This window comes from Gracilinanus agilis, chromosome 6 (genome assembly GCF_016433145.1).
Source record: "Gracilinanus agilis isolate LMUSP501 chromosome 6, AgileGrace, whole genome shotgun sequence".
In the NCBI taxonomy this organism is placed as follows: Eukaryota; Metazoa; Chordata; class Mammalia; order Didelphimorphia; family Didelphidae; genus Gracilinanus; species Gracilinanus agilis.
Window position 1 is genome coordinate 102,977,325 of NC_058135.1, and position 15,162 is coordinate 102,992,486.

Here is a 15,162-nt window from a genome sequence, read left to right on the forward strand (position 1 = left end):
ATGGCCCAGAGAATAAATGAAAAAAAAATGTAACCAGCAAAACAAGTGTTTCTGTGGAAGTTGCAGAACCTTGTTATCGGACAGGGAAAACCTAAAGGATGTTCAAGTCACCACAAGTGATTCTACAAGTTTACCAGCAGGTGGCAGTACAACTCTAAGTGTTAAAGGAAGGTCATGAGTATACATATTGATAATATACATATTCAGGAGGCTAAGAGCCTTCTGGATAAAATAGATCTTTATTTTCTTTTTGTTCTTCAGTACTTGCCTTTATGACCTCAAATGAGTACTAGAAGAAGAGAGGGGAAAAAACCACACCAGTATACCAAGACAAAATAGAAAAATGGCATAGTAAAAAGCCTATAATCCACCAACCCTGTCTGGGAAGTCAAATACCCAACATTTAAGCATTAGCACTATCTCTGACTCTTCACAGGGAATCTTACATATCCAAAGTGCACAGCAAAAAAAAATTCCTCTATTTCCTCCCACATTTTCTGCAAATCAAAAAGAGAATATCCCAAGCATCCTGGCCTGAACATTTCTTCTGACATTTGGAAAAACTTAAAACATTCATCTCAATTATACTCTAAGGTTTACTTTCTTCAAAACAATCCAATGTGATAGGCTGGTATTATCCACACTTTTCAGATGAGGAAACAGGCTCAGAGAGATTAAGTGGCTTGCCCCAGTAAACAGTACAGCTGGAACTGGAAGCTAGCTCCTCAGACTTCAGATAAAGTGTTCTTTTGATAGCTGCACACTGCCCACTTCCCTACTAGAAAATACACTGGTAACATACTTAAACACAGACAAAAACACCATATTCCTTAACTTAATAGTTAGAATGACTCCCACATTCCTCCTAGAAATAATAAAATATCCTATTAGCTATTTTTTAAAAAGATGATAAAACTACAGATGATCACAGATCAAAAACATCTTTATTCCAATAGCCACAAGTGCAAACAGCAGCAATCAGTTCACTGTTACAGCACACGGATCAAAATCATGTAAATGCTAGACATATGGCGGAGGAAAAATCCATTGTAGTATTAAAAAAAGGCTCCTCAGATTTTTTTTTAAAAAAAGTCACATACATTACAAAAACCTCTAGCCTAAAATCCCCTCTATTCAGATGAATTCAAGACTATTTTAACTTACATATACCAGCAGCACATTAAAACCAAACAGGAATCCTTTGAAATGAAAATCAAGGTTTTCTGAAACGACAAACCACCCTCAAAGTTCAGCCCTTCCCATGCATCCTGTGCTTCATGGCAATGCAAGGCTACTGGTGAACTGCATATGCAGCCAAGACTTCCTTGAATTAAAACCTTAATTTAATCAGTGTAAAATCTAATCTTGCACAAACACTTGATATTTTGCTCTTTAGGCCATAAAAAAATATGCTCAAGGTTCAAATGAAGGAAGGTCATAACCCCAACTTTGTGCTTCCCACATTGAGCACTCTATTTTAAAAAAAGGCAAATGTTCAATTCCATCTTCCTTCAGGATCTATGGGCTTACCAATTTCAAAAAGATGTTTGAAAATTTTATATAATACTTATAAGGCTTTCTTGTTTTTTTTTTGTAAGATGGTCTTTTAAATTTTCTCACTAAATCTGTAATTAAATATATATTATGTATATACATATTTCTATATACAGTTTGTATGTCAAGTAGGAAAAAAAAAGTTCTCACTAGAGAGACAAAAGGCTGTTATGGGTTCTTATCATCATTTAGTAGTCAGGATACATGCTTATTTTGGCCCCCTTGAAGCAGTTTTAGCTACCGTTCTCTTATGTGTGTATCTTCCAGAAAGTTTACAGATGCTTATTTGGTCTTTTTATCCAGCTGTTGCAATTTCTTCTTCTTTTCAGTGTAGGCAACATATTGAGAGTCTGTACCAAAAAGTCTATCCCACCATGTAAATGTTGAAGCATAGTTTCCAACGAAGTTCATGTGATGAAAATCATGATGCCGTGAACCAGCATAGAATGGGATGAAATTCAAAGGGTTGAGAGGAATATAATAACCACTGAAAGGGAAATTATAAAAATCAACATGGATATGAATTCCAGGTTAGTTCATTAAGTTAAAATCAAAGCATTCTCTGTAACTACAGAAATATGTGGTATATTCATGGAAAACAAGAATCAAAGAAGGTAGTCTTTAGAATAAAATATCTAAGGAATAGTTTGGGTTTTTTAAAGTTGTTTGGGTTTGGGGTAGCTATTGATAGCATCAGATACCAACCACATAGAGAACCCTGAGATGAAATATTTCATACATTTTCTTTTCTTTTCTATCTTATGGAAGCAAGTTTGTCTACAGAAGGAAGTTGTACCGCTGGAACTTAGTAACAGAGTTCCTTCATGACTGTGTGTAGAATTGTCCTCCATGTTTTTTTGTAATGTATATATATACTCATTCTTTAAGGATGAAAAGCTGCTGTTCTGTCTTAAAAAGACTAGTACTCTAATATGACGATGACAAACGATTCCAGAAGACCAAAAATGGAAAAAAGATGCCTACCCTTTAACTAAAGAGGTGATGGACAGGGGCAGCTGGGTAGCTCAGTGGATTGAGAGCCAGGCCTAGAGACGGGAGGTCCTAGGTTCAAATCCGGCCTCAGACACTTCCCAGCTGTGTGACCTTGGGCAAGTCACTTGACCCCCATTGCCTACCCTTACCACTCTTCCACCTATAAGTCAATACACAGAAGTTAAAGGTTTAAAAAAAAATTTAAAAATAATAAAAAAAAAAGAGGTGATGGACATAAAAAGCAGAATGAGGTATATGGGACATGGCAAATGTATTAATTTCTTTTGTGGAATGATATTTATTTGTTGTGAGGATTTTTTTTGTTCAATTGGAGAGGAGATTTAAGAGAAAAAATGCTTGTTTAAAAAAAAAACACCCTCTAGGATTTGAGGAATAAAGTGATAAAAAATGATAAAATAGAATAAAATTATAATGAATATTTTGAAAAAGAAAAGAAATTTAACATTCTGAAAGTAGAGTGTCTGAATATTATTTTCTAATAAACAGCAAACTTCATAGTTCACTTAAAATGATTAAGATGTAATGCACAGTTTATTATTACCTAAATAGGAGCTGCAACTTACCTATGCACATCAATTGTTTCTAACAAGCGAAATGTGACCCATGCCCAAAGAAGGAGTACATGGTCACAGAAGATCATAATTCCAATGAAAAACCCTGCTCCAAGAATGATAGTTTCCAGAGGGTGTGCATATTCAGCTTCCATTCCAAATGGGGCCTAAAAAAGCAGGTAAAAAAATTTTTTTAATACTTTAACCAAAAAGCATTATAAAACCATCCCATGTAATGCCTCCAAGAAAACCACCCTTGATAAAGACCACTACAAGGAAATCTCATAAGGGACCTCAAGAATGGTCTCAAACAACCATTGCTGGTCATGTTCCTGGCAGTGTGTTAAGAAAGACCAAACCTGACGATTTTAAAGAAATAATAACAAAATACAATACTTCTATTACCAACCCTAAAGAAAATGACTATAGTTCTCAACATATCTGCTGTGAATGGGACTTTACTGTTGTTGCCTATTCTTTATATATGATTTAAGGAGTATATGAAAAAGGAATCTCTGAATCAATTTTCATCACCATGAATTGTAAAGATCTTGCATCAATCCTGCATTACAGAATCTATAAATTTATGTTGGGAGCACAATATAGATAGTATAACACCCAACCTGTGAAACTGGATGCTTACTGGAAAGAAGACAAGACATATTCAGGGAAGAATTTGGATAATACCTCTTTAAGAACAAGCATGCTATAACTAGCTCCAAGGAGAGGGAGGGGTGTCTAAAATTCTTCTAAATTAATCAAAACTTTAAAATACAGTCTTTGCACAGTAGAAGTTTTGCTATTTTATAATAAATCCAACACAATTTTAATTCACCCTATTGTTAAATCATATTTTCTAACATGAAACGTACCTGAAACTCATGATGAACTTTATGGATGTATTTATATATTTTTTTGTGGTGTAAAAGTCTATGCAAAAAATAGTGCCAGGTATCTTCAATCACTGCACAAGCAAAACATTTGCCCAACATCACGAACCTTTATAAATTAAAAACAGGAATCACAAAATATTTCCATTATCACCACTATCTGTTTTTAAAAATTGAGCAATGTTGCTTCACCCACAAACACAGAGCTCAATTCTGAATCATATTTCTAATTAAAAGATATTCAAACAAAATGTTTTTTACTCTTTTCATTTCATATGACCTGATTAAGTCCATAAAAAAGGCCACACACTGGTTAGAAGTGCTGTTAGAAATGGAAAAATAATCATAAAAGTTCAGAGGTTGAAACAGCACACAATTAACAGATCTCCTCCAAATTCGAACACAGGAAAACTGCCAGTATGAGATGAAAATAAATTAAATAAAAGGCTTCCAAGAACTAAGTAATGCTGCTCCATTTTATACTTAATGCATCTGAAGTGCCAATGGGACTTTGAAAATGTCACATCATGATTCAGGTCTTATGTTCAGAAGAGAAGTCAGGACTGGAAATAGTGGTTAAGTCGTTTGCAAAGAGAGTTCTTGATTTCAGAAAAGGAACAGGTGAACCCAAAATGTCTCATACCGGATTTAAAAACAAACAAACAAACAAACAAAAACCCTGAGCACCTTATAAGAGGACCAAAAAAATCACGCCAGGTGAAACAAAATGTTACTGTACATAGGGAACTCTGATAGAAGTGGCAGTAATGTCTAACTAGGTCCACTCGAATTTGTTTTCTAATTCAAATAGGGCCCTCACTGCTGTACATAATTTTTTTTTTACTTTTCCCTGATGATTATCAAATTTCCCACAAAATCTGTTCCATCATCTGTCTCATGTAATGTCTTATTTCCCCTTCAAGGATAAGTTCAAATGTCACCTCCTAGAACAGCTTTCCTTTCTTGAATTCCCCATTGTTAAGTGTTCCCCTCCTCTTCACCCCTGACACAGTTACTTAAGTGTTTGTTTTATAGTGCTTATCTGTGTACCTAATATTTTCCTCCAGAAGAATATTAACTCCTTGAGGCACACTGCTTGCCAAAGAGATGGAACCAATTAAATGGTTACTGAATTGAAATGGAATGAAAAGATCAGTGAAATTTTAAAGTTTGACATAAGATGACCCTTAATAAAATTACTCGAGCATTTTTGTTTTGGTTTGTAATTGCTTATCTGTGTACATATTTACCTACAGAAGAATTTAAGTTTCCAGAGGAAAAGTTCAGAGCATGGCAAAGAGCTTTAAAGCAATGAGCAAATGCTTAGTAAACTGAATTGCATCAAAGGATCAGGGTTATTAAAGGTTTGGTATAAAATGACACCTTGTCATGCCTTTCCCTCATCTATTTTACCTTTCTAAAAACTAAAACAATTTTGCTTCATTTTAGTTGTTTTGTATAAGAATAGCTGACACATATTAAAGGTGATAAAATGTTATATATACATTATATTTAAGCTATGTAAAGAACCTTGTGAAGCAGGTATTACAGGTACCATTATCTCCATTTTTACAGAAAAAAAGTCTCAGAAAAGTTAAATGACTTGTCCGTAAAAAGTCAAAATGCTAATAAGTATTGGAAGGTAGGATCCAAACTAAGATCTTCTTAACTCAAATCCAGGGATTCTTTTTATTACAGGAGACTGCTTCTCATAGTTAAAAGGCATATAGATAGTAATATGTATACAATGGAACATGCCAATTGCTGGCATTTGGGATATAATTTCCTGGCAAAATTTGAGAATTATTAAAAGGATGGCTTGGAAATGATGGCCAATATAATCCAGTATGGATTCCTTAAGAACAAATCATACCACTGTAACCTTCTTTACTTTTTAGATAATTTGGCTAGATTGGTAGAATAAGAGAAATGCTAACAAAGCATTCCTGAATTATCAACAAAGAATTTGATTATATTTTATAAATTCTCTGTGGACAGATAAAAGAGATATGAAATAGTTCAGAGTACAATTGGGGAGATTCATAATTGGTTAAATAATTGGCCTGAAAAAAGAATGCCTATGGTCAGTATCAGCCAGTGGTCTGTCATAGAATTTCATAGAACTTTGGTTCTAGCCTTATCCTGTTAGACATCTCTGATCAGTGACTTGAATGAAGGCAGAGATGCTATGCCTATCAAATTCCTGAAAGGCATGAAGCCGAGAGGGACACAGCTTCATAAACAGAAAAGATAACTGGTTGCATGTTATATGAGAAAGAACACACAACTTAAATGCCAGAGTATGTGAGCCCATGTGCCAAGTTTGTTATTAACTTGTGTAACTCTGGGCAAGCCATTCTCTTGATATTAGGTTTCTCAGATGTAAAATAAAGTAATTAGGCTAGATCTCTAAAGCGGTCTTAGCTCTAAAATCCTTGACAGGTGGTGATTTAAAAAAAAAATTTAATGTGGACAAAATACAAAGGTGATTACTATCTTCAAATAGTTGAAGGACTACCATGTGAAATGAAGATTAGACTATGCTCATTTATCATAAAAGGAGCTTTAAATGGGAGGAAGGAATGTTGTAGGGGAAGAGCAGAGTACTGATATGAAAATCAAAAGAGAAAAGAAAAAGACAGGAAACACTTAAAAGAGCAGAAAGAGGTGCAAAAGGGGGCAGATAAGAAGTGTGCTGATCCTACCAGGTTAAAGTTGGAGTATATTTGTTAGAAGTGATAAATAGTACATACAATCCTTTTTTCTCCTCTGTACATATAATGTTCATTTTTATTTATAACTATCAAGATAATAAAAGATGTCAGCAGCAATATAGTAAAAATGTTTTGTTTTTGTTAAAATGTTTTAAAGAATAAAGATTAGACTTTTCTTTTTTGTTTATTTATCCCAAAAGGGCAGAACTAAAACCAATGGATAGGTATTAGAAAGATCTAATTGAAATAAGGGGAAAAAAATTTACAATTAAGAACTATGACATCTCTACTATTGAAGGTATTCAATATGAGACAGACCATTTGTGAGAAAGGTTGAAGAGACTCCCACTCAATTATGCTCTATTCAAAATCCTAGCTTTAGGATTCCATCGCACCATATAAACTTCTAGAAATATTCTAGTAACTAGAAACTATTCCCAAAACAAGTTTTTCCACTTCAGCAATGAAAGGTTTATAGAAATATAAAACAATTAAGGTAATATTCAATATGCTTAATTTATTCACAATGCTTTCTGTAGTGAATATAGGCATTTACTGAAAAAGCAAATTCTAGCCATGGTACTAATTTGATTATAAACAGCAGTTTATTGTAAAAATCAAAGCCTTATCTACGTACCATCTTGGCATACTGTCCCAATCATAAGGAATAGCAAAATACTCTGTAAAATACCAAGTACCACAAATCATAGGTAGCTGAATGCAAAAATGATTGAAGAGAAGTACTTTGAAACATTTCCACTGGCCTTCCCAAGTTTCTCGTTTTTCCTATAGGTAAAAAAAGTCATAGTTTTAGTCTTAGCCATACCAGCACACTACTGAGGATTTCTATTTTTTTGCTAAATTTCTAAGTTCTCTAATAACATTTACACAATAATTATAAAAGCAGTTTATTCATTAAAACCTTAAGGCATTTTAAGTCAGTCTAGTGCTCATTAATTCTAATACATTTTATCAATCACACAGCAAATACATTACACTGATTTTCCAGGTAAAGAAACTATAAAGAAGATAACTCAGATTTAATAACTCTCAAACTAACCACTAAAAGCATCTTGCTGTTCATGACTTCTACTGGACATAAGGTAGCAGACACCAAATAAATATCAAGAGCAGCCAACATTTTCCCATATTATGAAAGCTGTTTAGACTCCCTAGAGAAACTGAGACTCTTCACAGGAAAACTAGTATTTTTCATTGAAGTCAGAGAAACAATGTAAAAAATAAGAGATGCATTTCTAAACAAGGATCTGAAGACCAAGGCTTGCAGAATAAGGGGGGAAAGTACTTAATCCACTATAAATAAGAATAAGTTAAAAAGCTTTCTAAATCAATATATAAAACTATTCAAACAGTAATCAATGACATGAGAACTTGCCGGCCAAAATCCATTATTTCTTCTTAATTCCTGGCATTTTTATCAAGCTCAAGGAATTCAAGATTTCTTGGGATTAATTTTGATAGACATCCTTGAAGGGTTTGGGAGGATATTTAAAATCATTTAATGGCTTACAAAAATAATCCAGGAATATTTGTTTCACTTCCAACCCCGTCCCCCAACACATACAATTGAAGTCTTTTCTATTTTGAGTCCTGTTAAATGCCTAGCTTTAAAATGCATAGACCAATACTTATAGGTAAAGAATTTTCCATCCTTTGATCCCTCATTACTTGCTACTTAACAACAAAAGTCTCAAAGATTTGCTTAGAAATGTGCTCAGTAAAGACTGATTTTAATTCACAAAATCATTTCTAATTCAGTCACAAATATGTTGCCTTTTGATAATGAATTGTGATCATGACTAGAGCATTACCATTCATCTTAATAATATTTAAGAATCGAATGAGGCAAAACTATAAAGTACTGAGATCGAGACTGAATATTTTGAGGGTGTCCTTTACCTCTCTCATGAAAATATACTAGGATTTAATCCATCCAAATTATTCAGAATAACTACTTTGCTCAAACATTTTAAAAATGACTTTTGGGTCAGTTCACCAACCACAAGAAAAACCAGTCTCATTCATTTTATAATCACAACGCACTGTTCCTTTTTCTGTTTTTTTCTTTCTTCCACTTAAAAATCTACAAAACTGAGTTTTAAAAAGCTTAATACAACTAAACAAATTAAAGGAAGATGTCAAAGTAGCTGTCTCCCTAGTGTTATAAGAAAGGTAAATTCATTTAAGAACAAAGATTTCTAAAGGGTATTTTAAACAAAATTTGAACATTTATGCAATCTCATATTTACCTTTTGAATTTTATATTTTTGCATATAAGGTATAAACTGAAACAAAAATCCTGGTACACAAAACAAAAAATAGAGCAGTTCATGAACTATGACGGATCCCCATGTTGCAATCTGGAACTTCGTGTAATTATTCAGCATGTAAATCCAAGCATTTTTAAATGGTGCTTGTAGAGGATTGTCAGGTAATAAAGAATCTAAATACTCCACCGCCAAGGATGCAGAACCAAAGATGCTGGCACTTTCATTTGTAGCCATTGTTCAAATTTCTTCAAACAGCCTTATTATTCTGAAAAAAATAAACTGATAGTGAGACCAGGAATGTAGGTAAAATGTCTCTTGAATTTTAACTTATGTTTTAGGGTTGTGAAAATCCCCTAAAACTGTGATAAATGCACACACCCTTTCCTCTTCCTAACTTCCTTATTACAGTAAAGGTTAGCCACAACTCTTTCCACTCACCTAGTCATCCAACCTGGGTGTCATCTCTGACCCTCCCAAATTCAATCTGTTGCCAAGTGTTGACTCTTTTACCTTTGTAACATTCCTCACATACGGTTGTGTTCTCTGCTAGATTATTGCCATAACCTGCTGCTTATTGTTCTCCCGGTGTGGTGTCTCTCCCACTCCACTTTATTCAGGTGTCAAAATGATCTTCCTCAGAGCAGATCTCTTCATGTAACAAATTCTGCCATCCCACCACCCCCATTCAGGCAGCTCTAATGGTTCCCTCCTGCCACCAGAATCAAATATAAAATACTATTTGACTTGGAAACCCTTTCATAAACCATGTTACCTTTCCAGTCTGCTTATATCTTTTCCCACTTACTCTTAGTTATAGAAACATGGGAATCTTTGCTATTCTTCCCATGTGACTATCTTATCTCCAAACCTTGACCATTTTCAATGGCTGTAACCGACATGTAGAACTCTCTTTCTCTCTTTTAATTTCCATCTCTGAGCTTTCTTGACTTTCTGAGTCTTAGCTAAGTCTGCAAGAAGCTTTTCCTGATTCCTTTCATAATGCTTGTGCCTTCTCTCTTTTAATTATTTCCAATTTACCCTGTATATATCTTGTTTGTATACTGTCTGCATGTTGTCTCCCCACCTAGACTGGAAGTTCTTGAAAACAGGGAGTGTATTTTGCCTTTTTCTGTGTTCCTACCATTAGGAAATCCATAGTAATATTGTATACACACCCTTGTAAATGTCAGTTCAACTAGGAACCATAATCTATTCAGGAAATAAAGAATGTCGCTTTTCCAAAATGTTTAGTAAAATAATTTATTTGTGGAATGACTGCTCATCATTAGGATCCAGCTAAAAAAACGAATTACACTTAAAAAACCATGCCACAGTATATAAACTAATAGTAGGAATTATCGTTACCATTATGAGAAGATAAAAAAACAAAACTTTCATTTGAGGTGCTTTTGTACCATATATAGATTTCTAATCCAGATTTTTTCTAATGATTCAGTTTATGAATAAAAGTATTTTATGGCCTGAGTCCATAACAAAGGTAAAGTTGACCAAGAAAGCCAAATGTGCTCTTTACTGTCAATGATGATGACTAGGTTGGCTTTTCTGATTTCAATGAAGATTAGAGATGGAGGGAAAATAAACAAAAGGCAACAATAAATCTTTTTTTAAAATACCAATTCTAAGACAGAAGAACAGCAAAGCTAGGCAAATAGGGTTAAGTGACTTGCTCAGGGTCACACAGTTAGGAAGTATCTAAGGTCATATTTGAAGCTAGTCCTCCAGACTCCAGGCCTGGCACTCTATCCATTGTGGTATCCAGCTGCTCCAACAATAAATATTTAAGAGATCCTATCAAAGGAAAAAAGGGGTGGAACCACAATTTTTAAAGATAATAGCCTGTCTTTAGTATGAGAATACTCAGATTCAGAGTCTGAGTTAAAAAAGAGCCCGAAAATCACCTGACTCAATCCTTACATTTTACAAATGAGAAAACTGGAGTCCAGGCTGAAAAAAAAAAAAAAAAAAAAAAAAGGACTTGTGCAATATAGAATAGAAAATGTGTAAGAGAAAAACCACAAAGAAACATCTTGGGGAGAGAGGCAGGTGGACAATGCAGGAATTCCCTTACAGATAAATAGATATTTGCTATAAATTTTTTCATTATTTTCAGAGTATAGAGAATTATAAGGAAATGAGGTAGATTCTGTAAGTTGAAATAAAAAATTTTAACTAAAAAAAAAAAAAGAAAAACCACTGCTAGTGGGAGCAACTAACTCAAAAGTATAGTAAAAAGGGAAGAAAAACCTTGTTTGTGCTTTTAAAATGAAATACCAACTTGGTGGCTTAATGTAATACTTTGTTTCAATGACAGCAAGTACTCTATGACATTTGTTTATATATATACATATATAAACTTTTAGAAAATCCCCTTCTTGTTGATTTGGCTACCAGCTATCTATAAGAATATTCATGGAAGATTGGGGAGGAAGAGGGAGTAATACACAGAGCCTGGCACATAGTGAGTGCTACCAGACAGGAAGAGGCCAAAGTGAACATCTGCATAGTCAAAGAAATGTTCCTTAATGTCCAGTTTTTTTAGAATATTTTAAAGCCCAGGCCATTAAGTAAGCTGAATGAAGCTTTTTTGTGAGTGAGAAAATATTAGTAATAACATGAAAAGATTAGGGATGTCAAATGAGTTGGAAGGAATCTTATTTAGCTTGGGAAGCAAGATACAATTTGAGAATGTTCATTTGGAAATACTCAGTCGTCAAGTATTTAAATGCCTACTATGTGTTAGGTACTGTGCTAAGCACCAGGGATACAAAAACAACCTCCAGCTTCAAAGAGCTTATAACCTAATGGGGGGAGACAACACACCAACAACTCCATAAAAGTTATACAGAGGATAAATACATAATCAATAGAGGGAAGGTACCAGAATCAAGAGGGATTAGCTTCCTGTAAAGGTGGGATTTTAACTGGGACTTAAACAAAGCCAGGAGGCAGAGATGAGGAAAAGCTTTCTAAGCATGGGGATTAGCAGCGAAAAAGCTGGGAATTGAGAGATGGAATGTCTTGCAGGCTGGGGTGACTGGACATTAGAACAGAGATGTGTTGGAGTGGGGGGAGGAGGGACACGGTGTAAGGTGTAAAAAGACTAGACAGGAAGGGTATGGAAGCTAGATTATAAAGAGAGACAAAAGGGAACAAATTGAGTTTAGCAAGGAGAGTGTAATAGTCAGAACCAAGTATTAAGAAAATCACTTTGGCAGCTAAATGGAGGGTATTCGAGAGTGGGGGCACACTGGAGGCTGGTAGAACCACTAGCAGGTGACAGCAATATTTCAGGAATGAAGAAATGAAGGCCTGCTCTAGGGTGCTGACAGGATTTGAAGAGACATGTTGCAAAGGAGAAATCAGCAGGCCTTGGCAACAGACTAGCTCTGGGGGGGTGAGACAGAATATGACTTCTAGGAGGACTAAAGAGGATGGTACTGCCCTTTTCAGAAACAGGGAAGTTTGGAATCAAGTTTTGTGGATAAAGATGGTGAGTTTAAGATTTCTACAGACATGGAGCAGGTAGGTAGTTCAGTGAACTGAGGTAGGCCTAGAGACAGGAAGTCCTGGGTTCAAATTTGGCCTCTGACACTTCCTAACTCTGTAAGCCTGGGCAAATCACTTAACCCCAACGGTCTAGCCTTTACTGTTCTTCTGCCTTGGAAACAATATTTAGTCTCAATTCTAAGACAGAAGGTAACGGTTTCCAAAAAAAGAAAAGAAAAGAAAAGGAAAGGAAAGGAAAGGAAAGGAAAGGAAAGGAAAGGAAAGAAAAGAAAAGAAAAGAAAAGAAAAGAAAAGAAAAGAAAAGAAAAGAAAAGAAAAGAAAAGAAAAGAAAAGAAAAGAAAAGAAAAGGAACTCTTTCTATAGACATCCACTTTGAGATGTCCAACTGGCAGTGGGAGATGAGAGAATGGAGGTCAACAGATTCATTTTTTGCATTATCACTAAATTCACATCTTATAAAAATGCCTGGACATATGCAGATCATTTAACAGATTATTTGAACAACTGCAGGGTCACTACTTTGAACACCATAATTTTCCTTTTAGTGTTCAAAATACCAATGCCCAAGCAAACACTAGCACCTGAAGATCACCTGAAAAAGAGAATATCATTCCATGACAACTAAAATGGTAGATTTCATGATATGTAATTAATTTCAATTGCAGAACTTCTATTTTACATTAGATAATTCATACTCTTTTAGGAGAAAGTATAAGTACTATTCTGCTACCTTTCCTTAAAGAGTGCAATTGGATGAGACATAAAGGGTACAACTACAGTATTTAAAACCCTTCATAATCTAAGCCTCAAATGATTTCATAGTCCCTCCTTCTCCCCTTCTTGTCAACATGCCATGCACTGCGTCTCTGGCACATGCAGCTACCCACACCCCATTCCAATAGAATCCTTAGCTCCCTTACAGACCCAATTCTGGTTACAATCTCCTCAACTAAGGCTACTTATACTCTGATAACTGTATTCTAACACAATCATTTTCCTTTATGAGCCTATAAATTTTGTGCATTTAAAAACATTATTCTGAGAACAAGTTGATCCACAGACAGCAATAAACTGTTAAAAGGGTTCAAGGCACAGAAATGATTTATAAATTTCTGTCCTAGTCTTTTCTAACAGTACCCAATATAAAATATATACAAATCCTTTATGAGACCCAGAGAAGTTAATTATATTGGGCAATCCCAGAAGTATAAAATCTCAGAGCTGGGATGCTACATGAATGTCAGGGCTTATTTTACTTTTGTTTTGTTATGAGTGGGGGAAGGAGAGATGTCCTGAGGATGTATTTTCGTTAGTGTGGGGACCTGATATAGAGGATCTACCCAATGTACTTAAAACTTTTTTCTAGGTCTCCTAGAAAAAAGCAGGTAGGAGGGGGCCAGGAAAAAATAGTAAATTTCACATATAGATATAGATATAGATATATAGATATATGTGTTGTGTATGTGAATAGACACACACATTACACACAAAGCATCTGTATATATCATATATACTACTAATATATATGTCCCCTAGTGTGTGTATGCAGCTCTATGTCCCTACTCTAGTCCATCCCCCATTCATATCTATATCTATATAGATGAATGAATATGAAAAGAGGTATGATGGGAGAACACTAGAGTGGAGAAGGATTTGTGGCAGGTAGACCAACTAGCAGCCCATGACAAAATGAAGAGATGAGGGCCTTGGTGGCAGTATCCACAGGAGAAAGGTTGCAAGGGTAAAATCAACAGGCCTTGGCAACAGATTGGATTGGGAAATGTTATTGTTCTGTCTCCTTGAAAGATTGTAACGGATTTTAGAGATTGTTTTCTATGCCCCCAATGGTAGACTTTGGAATTAGGAAGTCAGGGAAACAACCCCCAATTCAAATTCTGCTTCAAAAGCTGCTAGTTGGTTGACCCTCTCGGTTCCTCACCTGTAAAGCAGCACCTACCTCCAGGGTTACTGAGGATCAGAAGCTCTTCATGAACACTTAAAGCTCTACAAAAACGTTCGCAATTATTTCGCAGAGAACCTGCAATAAATGTTTTTTGAACGAATTACTTATTTAGGCATTAGGATCCCCTTTTCTCTCCACTTTGGTAACTGCTAGCAAAATCGACAGCTTACTACATTCTCAGGAAATACAATCCAGCCCAGACAGATACAGATCATTCTAGAAATGAGGATTGCCTTTAGTTCCAGACATAATGCTGTTGAGTCATCCTTGTCCTTGCTTTTGTCCTCATTCTCATCTGACGCCACAAGATGCGAAGCATCAGGTGGCCAGCAAAGGAGGGGTTGGAGACAACTGCAGATTCTGCACAAAGCTAGGTGGGTTTCAAAGCCCTGACCTGTTGCACCCCTTTGGAAACGCACCTCGGGGAGGAGGAGCCCAGTGTTGTATTTTTTTGGGCTGGGGGGAGATGCGGAGGTGTATTTCAGGTTTCCATAAAATTTAAAGTCACCTGCTCTGGTGCCCACCACGACGCAGATAGCAAGGCGCCCCCTGCTCTAACCTGCTCTCTTCTATGCCAGCCTGAGTTCTGCGAAGGCGATGCAAGATCTTCACCTCCTCCCTCCCCTGCCCGGCCCCTCCCGGCCCGGTCCGGCCCA

General features: G+C 35.5%; 1 protein-coding gene across 1 annotated transcript; it reads right to left on the minus strand.

The window, feature by feature from the left end:
* Positions 1-925: 925 nt before the first annotated feature.
* MSMO1 (methylsterol monooxygenase 1) lies at positions 926-14,582 on the minus strand. The gene is made up of 6 exons (XM_044680665.1): positions 14,501-14,582; positions 8,994-9,279; positions 7,361-7,509; positions 3,992-4,118; positions 3,132-3,286; positions 926-2,041 (listed from the first exon to the last, which is right to left on the minus strand). Exons 2-6 carry the CDS (start codon positions 9,246-9,248, stop codon positions 1,837-1,839), a joined length of 891 nt encoding a protein of 296 aa, XP_044536600.1. The 5' UTR covers positions 9,249-9,279; positions 14,501-14,582; the 3' UTR covers positions 926-1,836.
* Positions 14,583-15,162: the final 580 nt, after the last annotated feature.